This window comes from Cynocephalus volans, chromosome 5, assembly GCF_027409185.1.
Source record: "Cynocephalus volans isolate mCynVol1 chromosome 5, mCynVol1.pri, whole genome shotgun sequence".
Lineage (NCBI taxonomy): Eukaryota > Metazoa > Chordata > Mammalia > Dermoptera > Cynocephalidae > Cynocephalus > Cynocephalus volans.
The window spans coordinates 85,239,471-85,255,857 of NC_084464.1; the positions used below are offsets into that span (position 1 = coordinate 85,239,471).

Genomic DNA, 16,387 nt, shown 5'->3' on the forward strand with positions numbered 1-16,387 from the left:
TTTTGTCAGTATATATTTGGTGCTGAAAGGTTTCTTTGTGGAATGTTCATTAGTGCTAAGATGCGAATGTAATCAGTATGTGTAAAATGGGGTGGTCTCGGTCCCACTACTATGAAAATAGGAATCTGTAATATGACTGTGCATGGTGTTCTTCAGCTCCTGAAGATCCTGTTACCTGCTCTTTTTCAGGAAGCACATAGCCATGGGGTAGGAATGCAAGAAAGCTAATTTGAAATAATGGCATTCTCTTGAAATAAACATCTTTGAAATTAAATGTAAATAGAAAGTGCCTGTGAATTCTAGCTTGCTCTGTGGGTGATTTGCTTACCATGTTTAAAAAAATGAACATATTAAGGTTTCATTCTTATTCTCCTGCTCTCAGGATTAAATTTATGCAAATCTAAGAAAAGGTTTTTTGGTTGTTCTTAATATGACTCTTCCTGAATCTTATTCTTTGCATGATTTTTTTAAAATAGAGAATTCGGCTTTGTTTGCTATGTTGTCCCTTAATTAATTGTTAAAATAATGAGACCTTATTATTCTGGGTAATTTATAGACAACAAAGCAGTTAGTCACTCACTGGCAACTTATCAAAGGACGTAGGCCAAGATGCCAGCACATCTTTTGGTTTGCCAGCCCTTAGAATTGTGTGTTCCAAGGATTTGCTAATTACCAGCTGGCAACTGATTTACAAGGCGGGAAAGACAGGAGTGTTGAATGGCGGCCACTGACTCACAAGCAAGATGGAATGTGTACTGGCTTCAAGCCTTGTCTACTGACATGCAGATCTTGCTGCCAGGGGAAAGAGGACTTAATGATGGTGAAGAGCCTATGTGCTATCTTTGGTGTGTTTGCCTGATGTCATCAGCACCATTATTGAACCTCACTTTGGTTTGGCAATTGAGAACTGCTAAGTAGAATATACTACTTTGGTTGAATTTGTCTGTCTCCCTGTCTGTCCTTTTGTACCCCCATCTGTCCGTCTGTCCATCTGTCTAATACCGGGTTTAAGCCATCAATGAATGGGCTAGGATTAACCTCTGAAAACATTTACAACTGGGGCCGGCAATCTTTCTGTAAAGGAATGGATAGTAAATATTTTAGGTGTGCAGGCCATACAGTAGTTGCAACTACTCAGCTCTGCTATCGTAGGGTGAAAACATCCATGTATAATATGTAAATGAATGGCATGGCTGTGATCCAATGAAATGTCATTTACAGAAAAATTGACTTGCAAACTGTAGTTTGCCTGTCCCTGCTTTAGACGTTGGAAGTATCTGACTCAACATGGTTTATGCGTTACAATCTTTTAAAAAATGCTCTGATACTTATGTTTTCTAACACTGCTTTATGTTGCAGGTTTGTTAGCTTAATTATTATCCGCTTTGAGATTTACCTACAAAAGTAGTTTATAGGTTTTTATCAATTTCTTTTTTTTTTTTTAAATATTAATCATTTAAAGAATATTTAGCTTTCTCTGGCACTGCTTTTAAAAATATCATTAAAAATATACAAAAAACAGGAATAAAATTCCCCACTACATCATTCATAACAGCACCATTAAATTTAATAGTTTTTACTTATAATATGATTTTAAAAACTATATTTTGACATAGGCCCAACTGTTAAAGCCCATGATATGCTTGGAAGTTCTAATTTCTAATCATGATATATGAAGATGACCAAGATATATTGCTAAGTGAAAAAAAAAATATTATAGAAGGGTTCTGAATAGTGTGTACAATGTGATTCTATTTGTGAAAAGAAAGAAATATAGATCTATGTGTATGTATACTTGTATATTATAAATATCTGAAAAAATAACTGAATTAGAGTTTTTAGGTTTTTTAAAAAATTTCTATAATTTTTTAAAAAGTTCAACTTTGTTTTAAACTCCCACATGAGTGAGAATATGTGGTATTTATCTTTCTGTTGTGTCTGACTTATTTCACTTAAAGTGACTTCCAGGCTCATCCATGTTGCTACAAATGACAGGATTTCATTATCCACTGTGTATACATACCACATTTTCTTTATCCGTTCATCTGTCATTGGACACCTAGGTTGATTCTGTATCTTGGCCATTGTGAATAGTGCTACAATAAACATGGGAGTGAAAATAGAGAGTTCTTAGCTTTCAAGCAAATGAAATCAATTCTGTTGAATATAAGCAGAAAAGATTTATTGAAGCATAGTAAATAGCTCACAGATCTCTGGAGCACCTGAGAACCAGGCTTAGATACCATATATCTAGAAGTGATAACCAAAAAACTGGTTCTGCAAAGATGCCCCAGCAGCTGTCAGCGGGCATGGTGCTGTGGTCTGAATCATGATACCTCTGAGCCTGGATGCTGGATCGACCTCCCTGTTACTCTGGAATGGATTCTGAACAGTTGCTGTTCTTTTGTGTCACCAATTTCAAATTCAGAATCTGCTGTGGGTGTATTTGATTGGCAGATACCAGTTTTGTGCACTAGCTGCAAGGGAAGCTGGGAAAGTGAGTATGTAGAACTCATTTCTGTGGTGTACAAAGGCCTCTCTACCTTATAAGGTCAAGGATTTACCAAATATAGGAAGGGAATTCAGAAGTTTGGATCCTGGGAAGAATTAGAGCTGTCCACTGCAGACACCCAGGAAATTGTTAGCATTGATTACTTTTGGGCAGTGGAGTTGGAAGAGCTGACTGGATAGCAGAGGGAGGCTTTTGCTTTCATTTTACTCTTCTGTGCTCTTTGAATTAAAAATAAATGGTGTATATAACAATGTAATAAAAGACTATGGGGAAAATGAACAAAACGAAATAATTTTCCCCAGCACTTCCACTGTTAACATTATTCTCACATAAGAACTTGAGAAGGCTTCCTAGCATAACTGGGCAATTTCATCAACTTGGTACTCAATTTCATTTTAAAACTCCCCTTATAATTTCCTCCCAGATTCAGTCAACTCTATATTGCACGTACTTGGTTGGGCAGGGAAATCAAGAAATGGTTTTCCTTGATACTAGTGGCTTATTCTTCCTTGAAGCTTGTTAGAGCTGATTCAGGTCTACATTATTCAGCTTTGAAAATTAAGGTGGTGTCAGTTGCTATGGTTGATGAAGTGTTCATAGAGGCAAGGTGCCAAAATTAAATATATTTAAAAATTTGGTCCCATGTGGTTTTTTTTCTGTTTTTCAAAATCTCATAAATTTGCTGCTTGATAGAAAACTGGTCTGAGAACTTAATTCAGTCCAATAAAGTTTAAGCAAATATATTAATGATTATTTAAACTTTTTTTAAAGAGCAGTTTTATATAAACAGAAAAAGTACAAAGATAGAACAGAGAGTTCCTATGTACCACAAACCCGGTTTCCCCTATTAACATCTTACAATAGTATGGTACAATTATTGCAATTAATAAACCAATATTGATATGTTATTATTGATTAAAGCCCAAACTTTATTTAGATTTTCTTAGTTTCTAAGTAAAGTCTTTTTTCTGTTTCAGGATAGCTGATATATTTCACACATATATGTTGTATTTATTCATCTGTGTAGTAGTGTTATGGAGCCATATAATAAATGCTATTTCTGTTTTAAATAACTTACGGAGTTTGGGGAAAGAATAAATAAAATAAAGTTTTGCCACAACGAAGTTCTTATAATTCTTTTATACACAAATATCACGTGAGAAAAAAATAACCTTTCATTTTTTTTCCCTATGTATATTTAGTGGAACAGGTTCCTATAGAGCCATACAACATTCCACTGTCCCAGGCCGAAGTCATACAGGAAGGGAGTGATGTGACTCTTGTTGCCTGGGGCACTCAGGTCAGTAATGTTGATTCCAACTGTTAAAGCCCATGCTGTGCTTGGAAGTTCTAATTTCTAATCATGATATATGAAGAACTGAAAATAATGTTTTCTTTATATCTCGAATTAAGTCTATTTGGTGCTACTGATGCTGATTTCTCCCCCCCGAACTTTATTGAGGTATAATTGAGAAATAAAAATTATACAAGGGTATTCAAAACGTTCTTGGAAAAGTTGAATTAAAAGATAATCTGAATCTTTTCATGAACTTTTTGAAGACACCTCATTATATATTCAAGTTATACAATATGATGATTTATTATATGTATACATCGTGAAATGATTACCACAATCAAATTAATCAATATATACATCACTGTATGTAGTTACCATTTTCACGTGTGTGTTTGTGGGGGGGGTGGGTGAAGACACTTAAGATCTACTCTCAGCAAATTTCAAGTAAGCAATATGGTATCGTTACTTGTAGTCAGCACACTGTATATTAGATCCCCAGAGGTTACTCATCTTGTAGCTGAAAGTTTGTGGTACCGATTTCTGAGTGAAGGTGAGGTGCCTATTTAGTCATATTAAAATACATAAGCTGATGGTGAAGTTGTTAGAAAATACGTTGAGAGTTTACAAAAATATATGTATTAAAAACACTTTTCTTTTGAAGCACATAGTACATGTCCTCATTACTTGTTGCCGCACTTGACTTACGATCTTCTTTTTCATGCTGTTTCCTACATCTCTCATGATTACTTTTTTGGCCATGTGGACCTATGTATGCAGTGGTCCAGCCTCAGAATTCCTTGCCTTTCTCTTTCCCAGTGACTATTTGCACTGATCCACCTCAGCTTGGCCTAGGGCTTGTTGTCACATTGCTCTACCTCCAAAATTTTAAGCTCAGGACTCTTTCTTTGGCCGTAGACTTCTGTCCCTTACACTTCTCTCTCTTTCTTTTAAAGACATGGTCAGTTTTTCTTTTTCTGTGAAAAGGAAATTGTTACTTATTTTAGAAAACTTAGGACAGCATAGTATAAAGAAGGTAATAGAAATTATTTGCAATGTCATAACCTCCTACCCTTTTCCACTTCATTTTTGGCTTGGAGAGCTGCAGTGTTCACGGTTCCTCACCTGCAGTGGGGTAACTGCTGCTTGGCAAGTCCCATCCCGTTGATAATGTCCACGGTGGTCATGCGAATCCTTTTTGCTCTTCTTCAGTCCACGTGTGTGTGTGTGTGTGTGTGTGTGTGTGTGTGTGTGTGTGTGTGTGTGTGTGTGTGTGTGTGTGTGTGTGTGTGTGTGTGTGTGTGTGTGTGTGTGTGTGTGTGTGTGTGTGTCTGGTTGGTATGGGGACCCAAACCCTTGCCCTTAGTGTTATAACACCACGCTCTAACCAAACCTCTCTTTTCAAAAGGGAAGTTGGAGTGTGTTAGGTACTAACTACCATAACTTGCTCTTTCTTCACCCCTACCACTTCTGCTGCTAATCCTTTCCTTCTTCCCTTTGTCTGAATAGGAAGAGGTATGTGGTTTTTGTAGCCGCCTCTCCAAATTTGTTTTGAATTCCATATACCTTCTCCAGGAAGAAGTGACCCATCTCTATCCTGCATCTTCAGTTTTTCCTTTCATTGTTGCTTTTATTAAAAAGGTGTGCATCTCTTCACTATCTAAAGAATGTCTTTCCCCTTAAATACTATTATATCTCCCTCCCTTCTTTTATTTTATTCTTTCTTTTATTACCAAACTATTTTCTACTGTTTATATATAATTCCTTAACGTCTGTATGCTCTTTTTAAGTTCTTCCGACTAACTAAAACTGTTTTTAACATCACTAATTGATAATTGCTAAATCCACCCTTATCCCATAATGCTATGGTATGTGACACAGGCATCTCTATTAAACCTTTTCTTTAGTTTCTGAGATATGCTGTCCCTTGGAGTTTTTTTTTTTAATTTCTTTATTCTTTTTCATTTTTTTTTTCTTAGTGAGCTCCTCTTTTGTTGTTTTCCCCTTAAATGTTGTTGACCTATGGGGTTCCATGATTTTTGCCATTTACTTCTCCCTTTACATATTTTCCCTAGAAACTGTACCTACTCCATGACTTTACTTACCTTCTCTGTGCTTTCTTTGTAATCAGCATCTCTAGCATTGACTTCTTTACATTTTTCTAAGAACCTCTTTCCAACTGTTTTCTAGATATCTGTATTTGGTTATTTTGGCAGAATATGGGGTTCAACATGTCTAAGACAAATTTATGAATTCTCCATGCTGATCAATTTCTCTGACTTTAAGCACTATCTCTGTAAGTGATGTCAGAATTCAACTAGCTTTTCAGACCTGTGTCTTTGTAGTCATTCTCTGCATATTTCTCTCCTTATTTCAGGTTCATGTCATCCGGGAGGTGGCTTCCATGGCACAAGAAAGACTTGGAGTGTCTTGTGAAGTTATTGATCTCAGGACTATAGTACCTTGGGATGTGGATACAGTTTGCAAGGTATGAATACAATGTTGACAGAATGTCATTTCCTCAAAATCTTAAGCCAAATTTGTTGGATATTTGAAAAGAATAGCTTTGAAATTGTAAACCACAAGAGCATTTTCAACTTATTTAAAACTTTTAACTTTGTGTAAAGCATAGCATAAAAGGAATGAGTGCTGTATAATCAGCTTAATGCTCAAGGAAACAAATCACTTAGAGTTTCTTTTTCCTCCTGTGGTTTTCTCTGTTTAAGATATTGCAAAACTGTGTCCTTCATGACACCATCTTCAGTTGAGTTGTGTGAGTAATGGAGTAGTACAAGTAAGGGAATGTATCAAGGATGTTGAAGAAGTCATCTGTGTTTTTAACTTCTTATTGGTTATGGTTCAGTAAGCTAGGTTTAATTTAGTCAGGTAAATCATTTGGCTGAATTATCATTTGCCTTGTCTCCAAAAGTGATGGGGATGGATTGTTTTTTAAAAGTAAGTTTCTCTGTATAGCCTTAGTACTGTGGATAAGAGAGTGAGTGTTATTGTGGGATTCTGGCTGCTCTGATTTAGTTTCCATCTAAGTAGCCTCTTTATCTTTGGCCTGATTAGATTGATTTTGTTCTTACTGTTCAAAGAATTCACATAGTCACTTTTCAAGAATATAGTTTAGTTTTCATTTACTTGTCTATAACTGGTATATTTCATAGTAATGTCTGTATAATTTAAAGAGCATTCCCATACTGGTATGTAAGCAAGGTTAAGCTCTTTTTTGCTATGGTCTTATCTGCTAAAATCTAGGTAACAGTTACAGATATTGTTTTTTTTTTCTTGATTTACTGCTATAGCAAATAAGTCCTAAGACTTAGGGTATTTTATATTTACTATTTCTTTTTTTTAGAGCTTTGGCATTCTTATTGCTTTTACAGGCTGTTTCTTGGTTAGTTATGTAAAATAATCTGCAGGTACTACTGCTAAGAAAGCGTAGCACAGAGTATTTTTAGGTGAAGATTGTTTTATAATTTAGTAGAAGATTTAAGGTTTATTGTAGTAAATGTTTCTGTAAACACATTTTACACTATCTAAACACTTGAAATGGTTGCAAATGGTTTCAACAATATCCTAAGCCCTTATATTTGTAGTTGCCCCAGTTAAGAACAGTATTTCATATTGAAGTATTTGTAACTGCGTGAAAATAATTTAATGCTTTTTGTAGGCATTTTAAATTCAAATCAGACTCTGGGTTTTCTTTCAATTACCAAATGTCCCAAATTATGGTTAAACTGGAGCTGACTTTTTGTTTGCAACATGTATCCCCCACTTATCCTGGGGTTTGTAATTTTAGACTGGATGGTGCTTCTGCATGGGGATATGATGTTTTGTCATGGCACGGTGGAGGGTACTGATATTTGGTCAGGGCTAGCACCTTTAGAACTTGGTTTACATATTTTGTTTACGTATTTTACACACTTTGTTTACATATTTTATAAAAAGCATTAGCATATTATGGTAAAAGACAAATATGATAACACCCCAAGCTGGTAACCGTGAAAGCAAATAGAGATAGAAGATGAAAGAAGGGGGAAATTTTTTATATCTATACCAATTTGTTTCTGCCCTCGTTTATTAAATCTACTAGTTGCATCTTTTTATGATCCTGGAATATAGACCCAGTCTCCTTAGGGCTCTATTCTACTGGGGAAGATGAAAGAGGAGACTAGAAACCTCTACTGAGTGAGAAAGTGATGCATCAAACCTCTGACTTGTTAGCATCATTATCTTAGTTTTGTGTTGAGATGCTTTCATCATGTTATTTTTCTAGTTGATAGCCCTCCAATTGTGATAGTGAAAGCCAGCTTGTCATTTCTTGACTACCTGGGGTCTATTTGTGACTCTCTTCATTGCTGATCATGGTACATCTCCTGTTTTCATGTATCAAAAGAGAAAAATTTGGGTACTTAGCTTTCCCCTCCAGAATTTGGAGATGATGTTAAAGAAGAGGGTCCTATTGCCAAACATTCATAATAAAAATGAGTTTTTTTGTTATTGTTGTTCTTTAACTAGAGGTAAGCTTTTTTCTTCATCTATGAATTCTATAGTAATCAAAATTTATGTTTATATTCTCTTTCGGTTAGCTGTGTTTATCGATTGTTTTTGTCTTATGACAAAATTAGATCTCTCAGTTTTAGTCATTACATGTTAAACTCAATACCAATATGTATCTTTTGGAATGTCTAATCAAGAAAAGCCTATGAAAGGTAAAAATGATCTGTTGAACACATACATTAGCATAGTACACAGTAAAATGACTCTGGGGCAATTGAGAAATTCCTACTTTTTGTTTGAGCCTGATGAAGTGTTTGGAAGTTATAAACCAAAAAAAAAAAAAAAAAAAAATTGCCTGGGAACAGAGAAAGTAGCAGAGTTTTTGAAGTTGCTCAGGGGAGTTACAGAATTGGAAACTTGAATGGGCCTAAGAACCACAGGCAGTTTTCCACCCAGTTCTGAACCTGATATTAAAGGGCTAAGCTAGAAGCCTCTGAAAAGCAGAATATAGAAGTTCTTGAGTTGTGAGGAGCCTAAGAGACAGAAACATACTTTGGGACATGAGGGCGTGTGCATGTGTTTGTGCACGTGAGTGTGTGTGTGTGTGTGTGTGTGTGTGTGAGAGAGAGAGAGAGAGAGAGTCATGTCTTAAGAAAATCAGTGAGGGTTAAAAGCCCTGAAATGAATGAATGAATGAATGAGTGTGTGTGTGTGTGTGTGTGTGTGTGTGTGTGTGAGAGAGAGAGAGAGAGAGAGAGAGAGAGAGAGAGAGAGAGAGAGTCATGTCTTAAGAAAATAAGTGAGGGTTAAAAGCCCTGAAATGAATGGTAAATTGATACTGATGATCTGCAGCTGCTCTTTACTTGGTGTCATCTGCTAATTTGGTTTCAACTAGAAGTTGAGAATCCAGGTGTACAGAACTCATGTTTTATGGGGCTGTAATAACAGAATCGAAAATTTGAAGGGTCTTAAACATGCAGTTGGTCTTCCTGTTAAGATATTTGCCAAATTCTAAAGCTGTGTATGGTGGGAGGTAAGCAGAAAATATCTGAAAAGCAAAGCCATCGCTTGATACTGAAGCAGCAAAGACCAATCGTACTCTCAATTGAAAGCTGTGTAGAGGCAGGTCTTATGATTAGAGGCAAGATAGAAGCAGATTGGTTTCTTCCAAACCCACGACACAGCCTCTACCCTTCTCAATTCCTTATTGCATTAATGTCATTTACCTTCTGCTCTATCTGCCCAGCAGAGTGAGGAGTCAATCCTCCTCTTCTGGAACTTCTGTGAACCAGCATCGAATAAAATATTAGTACATATGTGAAGAGACAGGAGCATTTGATCAATAACCAAGAGAAAACAAACGATAGAAATAGAAACACAGGTGATCCAGATATTGGAGTTAGCAGACAAGAACTTTATGATTATTATGTTTAGGAGTATAGAGAAAAAAAGGAGTAAAAGAGGTAAGAGGGTGAAGGATCACCCTAGAGAATTGGTGTGTGTGTGTGTGTGTGTGTGTGTGTGTGTGTGTGTACATGTGTGTGTATGTATGTATATGAGTCAAATAAACTTTGTAGAACTATCAAAAGTATCTGACAATAAGAACTCAGTGGATGGGTTTACAAACATTGGACTCAGTAGATGATACTAGTAATAAACTAGAAGGGAAATTAATAGAAAATTTTCAAACTGAAGCACAGAGAAAAGAAAACAATAGATTAAATCAGAAAAAAAAGCATAAAACACATTTGGGATCTGGCCAAAAGAACTGTCCTATATATAGACAGAAGTAAGATGATGAAGATAGTATGAAAAATTTTACAAACGAATTTTGAATAAAATGGACAAATTATTCAAAATCGATAAAAGAGAAATTTAGACAACCCAAACCCAAATATTCATTATCTATTAAAGGAATTCAATTCATTTTTTTAAAAACTGGTATGCAAAGAAAATCCCAGGCCCATATTACCTTACCAGTAAATTCTTTAAAACACAATCCTTATGCAAACTCTTATGGAGAGTGGAACCAGAGGGAAAACCTTTAAATTCTTTTTATAAGCCCAGCATAATCTTCATATCATACCTGTTTAGGACAGTATAAGAAAGGAGATTTATAGGCAAAATTTTCTTATGAACATAGATAACATAGATAATGTTTACAAACAATCACAAAACAGTTGATGCAATTCCTCATATTAACAGAAAAGAGGAACAACAATCTGATGATTATCTTGATTATACAGAAAAACATTTGTTAAAATTCAGTACATCCATTTATGATTAAAGTTTCTTAGCAACCTGGAAATGGAATTGAATTCTCACACTCTGACAGGATAGCTAGAAAAGGCCTCCAGCAAAAATAATATTTCCTAATGAAATTTTGACAGCTTTCCCTTTGAGATGAGGGATATCTAGGGGAAAATTTAGTGCACATGTGTCAGAACTTTACCCATCTCTCATATACTGTTGTTGGTAATATAAATTGGTACAACCATTTTGGTAAGTTGTTTGGCAATTTCTACCTGAAACCTATAACCCAGCAATTCCACTTCTATATATATAAACAGAACAGAAATGTACAAAAGATAAGTATAAGAATGTTCATAGGAGCACTATTACTAGTAGCCCTACACTGTAAACTACCTAAATGCCCATCAACCAAAAAAAGGTTAAATAGTAAGTAGAATATTGTTTGGCAATGAGAATGAACTAAAGTTTAATGGAACAATGTGTATTCATCTCATAAGCACAACTTAAAGAAGCCGGACTGAAATAAGTACATACTGTATGATTTCATTTATATAAAGTTCAAAAATAGGGAAAAGTAATCTATGGTGCTTTAAGTGAGGCCAGTGACTATCATGATGGTGCTTAATGACTGGAAGAGGGCATGAAAGGTATGGGTCACTGGTAACAATTTCTTGTTCAGTCCTAGTTATGTAAGTTCAATTTTTGAAAATTGAGCAGAATATTATGTGCACTTTTTGTATACGGGTTGTACTTCAACAAAAAGTTAAAAAAAAAATGGAAAAAGAGGCACTATCCTCCTTTTAGTTAATTTCCTTTACTTAGTATTTCAGCGGACCTTTTTTATCAACTCAGGGAGAGCCTTGGCATCCTTTACCCAGGAGGAGTTTCTTTTGTCATTTAGCTTTGTCCCCCTTTTGTTCAATTTCTCTTTATAACCCAGCTCAGCTGTCATACTGATGTGAAGCAGGAGCTCATGAGTTACTCCCAAGCCTTCCCAGGAGTAAGAACAGTGGTTAAGGTTGTGGGCTTTAATGGGCTTTCCTGTTGAGATACAGGCCACATTCAAAATGAGTTTAAAAAGTGAGCTGTTAACAAAGTAGTGGCCAGGCAGAATTAACCCTTGGGGTGTTGTCAAGTTTGAAAGGAAGATTTTTCTTAAATGAGTAGAAATTCAGAGAAGTTACCTGAAAAAAATAAAAATTTGATTTTGACTTACAATGAAAGGCTTTGAAAGAAACCCAGAATTTCAATAATCCTTGTCATTTAACTTATAGTCAGCTACATACAACACTGCAGAAAAGTAAAGAAACATGGTAATTTAAAAGGTATAGGTGGTTTCCATGTGTTTATAGAGAAGAAAAAATTGAGACATAACTCTGACATATTTATACTTTTATTGAAGATTCAATTATGCTGATTATTAAAATAAATAAGGGTTTGCCTTTACACCTTGGAGTCTTTGATTTCTCTCTTTCTCTCATGCCCTACCTTCCCAGATTCAATTCCAAAGCAGATCCTGCTGGCTTTGCCTATGCTCTGTCTGAAATCTGACAACTGCCTTTACTGCTATTACCCTTAATCCTGTTCCAGACTGACTAGCATTTCTTACCTGGGTTTTGACCATAGCCTCCTAACTACTGTTTCTTGCTTCTGACCTTTTCTTGCCATAGGCACAGCTGATTCTTTGAAATGTGAGTCATATCATACCCCTTTTAGTTTCAAAAGGCCTTATTGGAATTCCTTATCAAGGATTTACCTGATCTCACTACATTCCACACCCTCTCACCCATCCACCCCTTGGAAGATACTCTTTCCCCAGATAGCCCCTTGGTTTACTCTGTCACTGTGTTAGGTCACTACTCAAATATTGTTTTCTCATTTTGGACTTTCATGAACAGCTTATTTAATATTGAATCTTGCTCCTCCTACTCAGACCCCTGTTCACCTCTTCTTTCTTTTCCTCCATAGTGATTAGCATGATCTAGCATACTATGTAATTTGTTATTTACGTCGTTGATCTCCCCACATTCGAAGGTAAGTTCCACGAGGGCAGAAATTTACATCCATTGTCTCACTGATGAATTCTCAGTACTGGCAACAATACTTGGCATAGGATTGCTGCTCAATAAATACTTGTTGAAAAGTTATAATGAATATTAGCAAGAGACAATTTGACAATGTGCTATGAAAACTGTTATAATATTAAAATGTTTTGAATTTGGTGCTTTTTCTTAATCTTGGTGCTTATACAAAATTTTAAAAAGTAACTAGAATATTGGTTTATGAATAAATCCATTAGCTTATTCTAAATTGGAGCATTTATTTAAAAATCTTAAGTTTTACTTCGACCTTGTGCTTTATTTTTCTTAAAAGTTGTTCATGTTTTCATAATGATATATAAAAATTATTCATTTTAATTCTTATTAAAATAGCACCAATTTATCTACTTTGAAAGGCAGAATGAAATTGACTCTACAGTAAACTTCAGCTATCTGTAATTTCTAAGAAATGAGTTTTTATGGATGATTACATTTTTTGGCATAGATGAGAGTTACTATTTTGTGTAGCAGCTTTTAAAACGTTTAACTTTTTGGATGTCAGTATTTCCAAAACGTTTTCACTTATATTTTCTCACGGAATTGAAAATAATTTCATCTTTTTAAAATAATTTAGTTGAAGTGAACATGGATTGTTGTACTATATTAAGACGTTTACTTTTATTGAAGTATATGGCTGTTTGATAAATTTCTCTGCTTAATTTTTATGGTTTTAAGCCTTTTTAAATTTAAATACCTTATGCTTTGCTGTCACATTATTACCTAGTGGTGCATTGGATCCAGATGACCAGACTTCATAACTGAGGCACAAACATTGGCCAGAGAAGATCTGTAATGTTTTCCCATGAATCAAGAGCAGGTGCTTTACTATTCCAACCTTATTATATCAATTTGGGCTTTTCTGAGCATTTTCTCCTCTCATTTTCTTGTCTGCATTGCAGGTGGGTCATTGCCATAAAATTTGAGCTGGGAGAGATCAGCCTGGGCCAGTTCCCCTTTGGTCTTCCTGCAGGTCCCAGGGCTGATCTGCTGACTTTTATGTCCCTCATCACCACTGTGTATTGCTTTGGGTCAATGTTTTTCTCTGTTCAAACACACTGTGGTATAAGATACTGTCTCACAGTCTCCAGTGTCCACACCCTACTTTCTCTGCCCAAAGCAATCTTTTACTTTTTTTGAGGTTCTTAGTTCTTGGGAAGTGGTGTTTTTTTTTTTTGTTTGTTTGTTTTTTTAATCATTTTTAAGAAAATTAGGAAATGATATAGAAAAGATCTTTCTCTCTACTTCCTGCATCTTTCTCTCCAACTCTTTTCTCCTGCTTCCCTCTCCCCCCTTTTTTTTTCTTTTTTAAACATAAATTATGTAGCAGAAGATGAAGAGGTACCCGTAAAAGCAAATGGTTGTTCTTTGGCTATATATTGGGGTATCTCTCATAGTATTCTGGGAGTAGGCCATCACAGGAACAGGGCAAGGCCTCAGAGATACTGCAGTGTGGGAAAGGAGCTGGAAGTAATTCAGCTGTGGCATGGAGGAATGACCGTAAGTTGGGAGTGAGGGCTCACTGTCCCTAAATTTGACATTCTTTCTTCCTATCCCTTCACCCCACCTATTTTCATTCTTGCTGCAGAAGACTTCATTTATTGTAAGCTGTGAGCCAAGTCTTTGCTCTCAATCTTGAATTATTTTACTTTTTCAAGGATAAAACATTATATTAGATTGGGTCATATTTAATTGCAGATATTTCAGTTTTTTTGGTCCATGGAAATGACAATTTTATATTTTCCAACTTAAAACATCTTAAAATGAGAGAGAACTCTACATTTTTAGCTAACATTCTAAAGATACAAGTAAATTTGAGGAAATCATCAAATTCACAAAATAAAAATCTACCACCCACAGGAAAAAAAAGACTTCAGTGGAGGCACTGGATAAGGGTAAGGCAGGTACTAAGTCTGGTTAGTCTTTATATTTGCACCTGTGTAATTAATTACTGATCAGTGTAAGAATTTGTGAATGGTGCCAAACATAGAAGACCCATAGTACACTGAAGACCCATAGGTTAAATTAGGAATTTATGTCTAATTTTGTAGCATTTAAACTTTTTATTTTTTAAATAGGGTTAATTTAGACTACCGTAAATTTCATTGTTATTAAGATTGTTAACACTAGCAAGGTAATAATTAGGATCTGTATCTTGTATTGAATGGCTTTAAATTGGTTTACCGGGAATTTGAAGAATTTGTCTTTAGAGAAACTCTAATGGTTAAGTACTACCAAGTATATACCTATGTACTTACCTGGCGGGGGAAATACCATGATCATGAAGGTGGTTTTTCCAGGGAGAGGCTTGTTCACCATACTTCGGATGTGCTGACCCCTGTGATTTCCCCAAATGTGGAAAACTTGACTGCATGATTTGTGGTAGTGGGACTAAAGGAAAAAAAATAATTGGTTATCTGGACTTAATTGAGTAATGCAATGATAGAACACTAGCTATTTTGCTCGAGGCTGTGTGTGTGTGTGTGTGTGTGTGTGTGTGTGTGTGTGTGTGTGTGTGTGTGTGTGTGTGTGTGTTTGTGAGTGAGATGGGGGGGCATGCAGAGAGAGAGGGAGAGAGAGAATGAGAGAGAATGAGGAGAACATTCCTAAAGGCGAGGGGGTTGGGGAGGAAGGGGAGCTAGTTACTACGTGTAGCCACTAGAGGCCTCTCTTAGGCTGAGTTTCACAGACTAACACTAGGTTTCCGTAGTGGGGCCTGGCTCTGTCATTGTAAATTAAGCATATTTTGTGTTATAGTTTTGGATAAATAGTATACTAGTAGTTTTATTCTAGGGCATGTATTATTATGTAAACTAAATGTTTTATTCAATTTATATATCAGAACAACTGGTGATCTGTGGTACTGAAAATGACAAATTAGAAATTTCTTCTTTCTGATCTCTCTCTAAATAAACTTTTAATAAAAACAAGTAATCAAAGAATATTGCTAGATGAAATTACATATCTCTTTGGCAGTACAAGTATATTTGGGTTTAAAATTCTTATTGATTTAACATTATGCTTAATTGTTGAGAGTAGTTTTATTTCTGATTGTATAGTATAAGTCATCATTTTAAGTTGTATGTTAAAAATTGTATTTCCTTCATGCTTATAATAAGCTTCTAATATTAAAAAAAACTATTTAATAAATTATTTAGAAATCTTTCAGATTTATTACCTGGGGTAAAATTGTTTTTTTTAGGAGTAAGAAGAATAACTCTCATTTTTAGTTTGGAATTGCAAATTTTGGATGTAGTTTGACCTTCCAGAGAAAGCAGGTAGATGTTTGATGAAAACAGTTTATTGTTCTGTTCCAAAATTTGGAACTTGGTCCTAATTGCCAAGTCACCTTTCCTATAGGATTTTCTTTGTCATGATCACAACTTGTTAGTTTTTGTACTAATTGGAACAAGTTCTAAGCTCTTGGATGCTATATTGGGATGTGACTATTATATTTATTACCCTACCTGGTGGCCCTTGGCCAATTCCTGTAAGCCCCATGAGGACAAGGAGTTTTGTGTATTTTGTTCATTGCTATATCTCCAAGACTCTAAGAAGTACGTGGTATATAGTAGATGCTCAGTAAATATTTGTTGAATGATGTTGTTGAATTTTAAAAATAACACGAGGCATTGGTTTTTCAATGAAAGAAACTAAAGGAAGAACTGGTAATTCCTCCACGAAAAAATATACTGAGAGTATCGTTTCTGCCACCTGGTCTATTTT

The 16,387-nt window shown here is 35.3% G+C and overlaps 1 protein-coding gene and 1 pseudogene across 2 annotated transcripts in view; both read left to right on the forward strand.

Moving 5' to 3' along the window:
• BCKDHB (branched chain keto acid dehydrogenase E1 subunit beta) overlaps positions 1 to 16,387 on the forward strand; it is a 230,293-nt gene that overhangs the window by 88,383 nt on the left and 125,523 nt on the right. For both annotated transcript variants that reach the window (XM_063096964.1, XM_063096965.1), the window contains 2 exons: positions 3,715 to 3,812; positions 6,184 to 6,294. In XM_063096964.1, coding sequence (XP_062953034.1) covers positions 3,715 to 3,812; positions 6,184 to 6,294 — 209 coding nt within the window. The remainder of the gene's footprint in view (positions 1 to 3,714; positions 3,813 to 6,183; positions 6,295 to 16,387) is intronic.
• Positions 14,912 to 15,055, forward strand: LOC134379404 (U1 spliceosomal RNA; annotated as a pseudogene).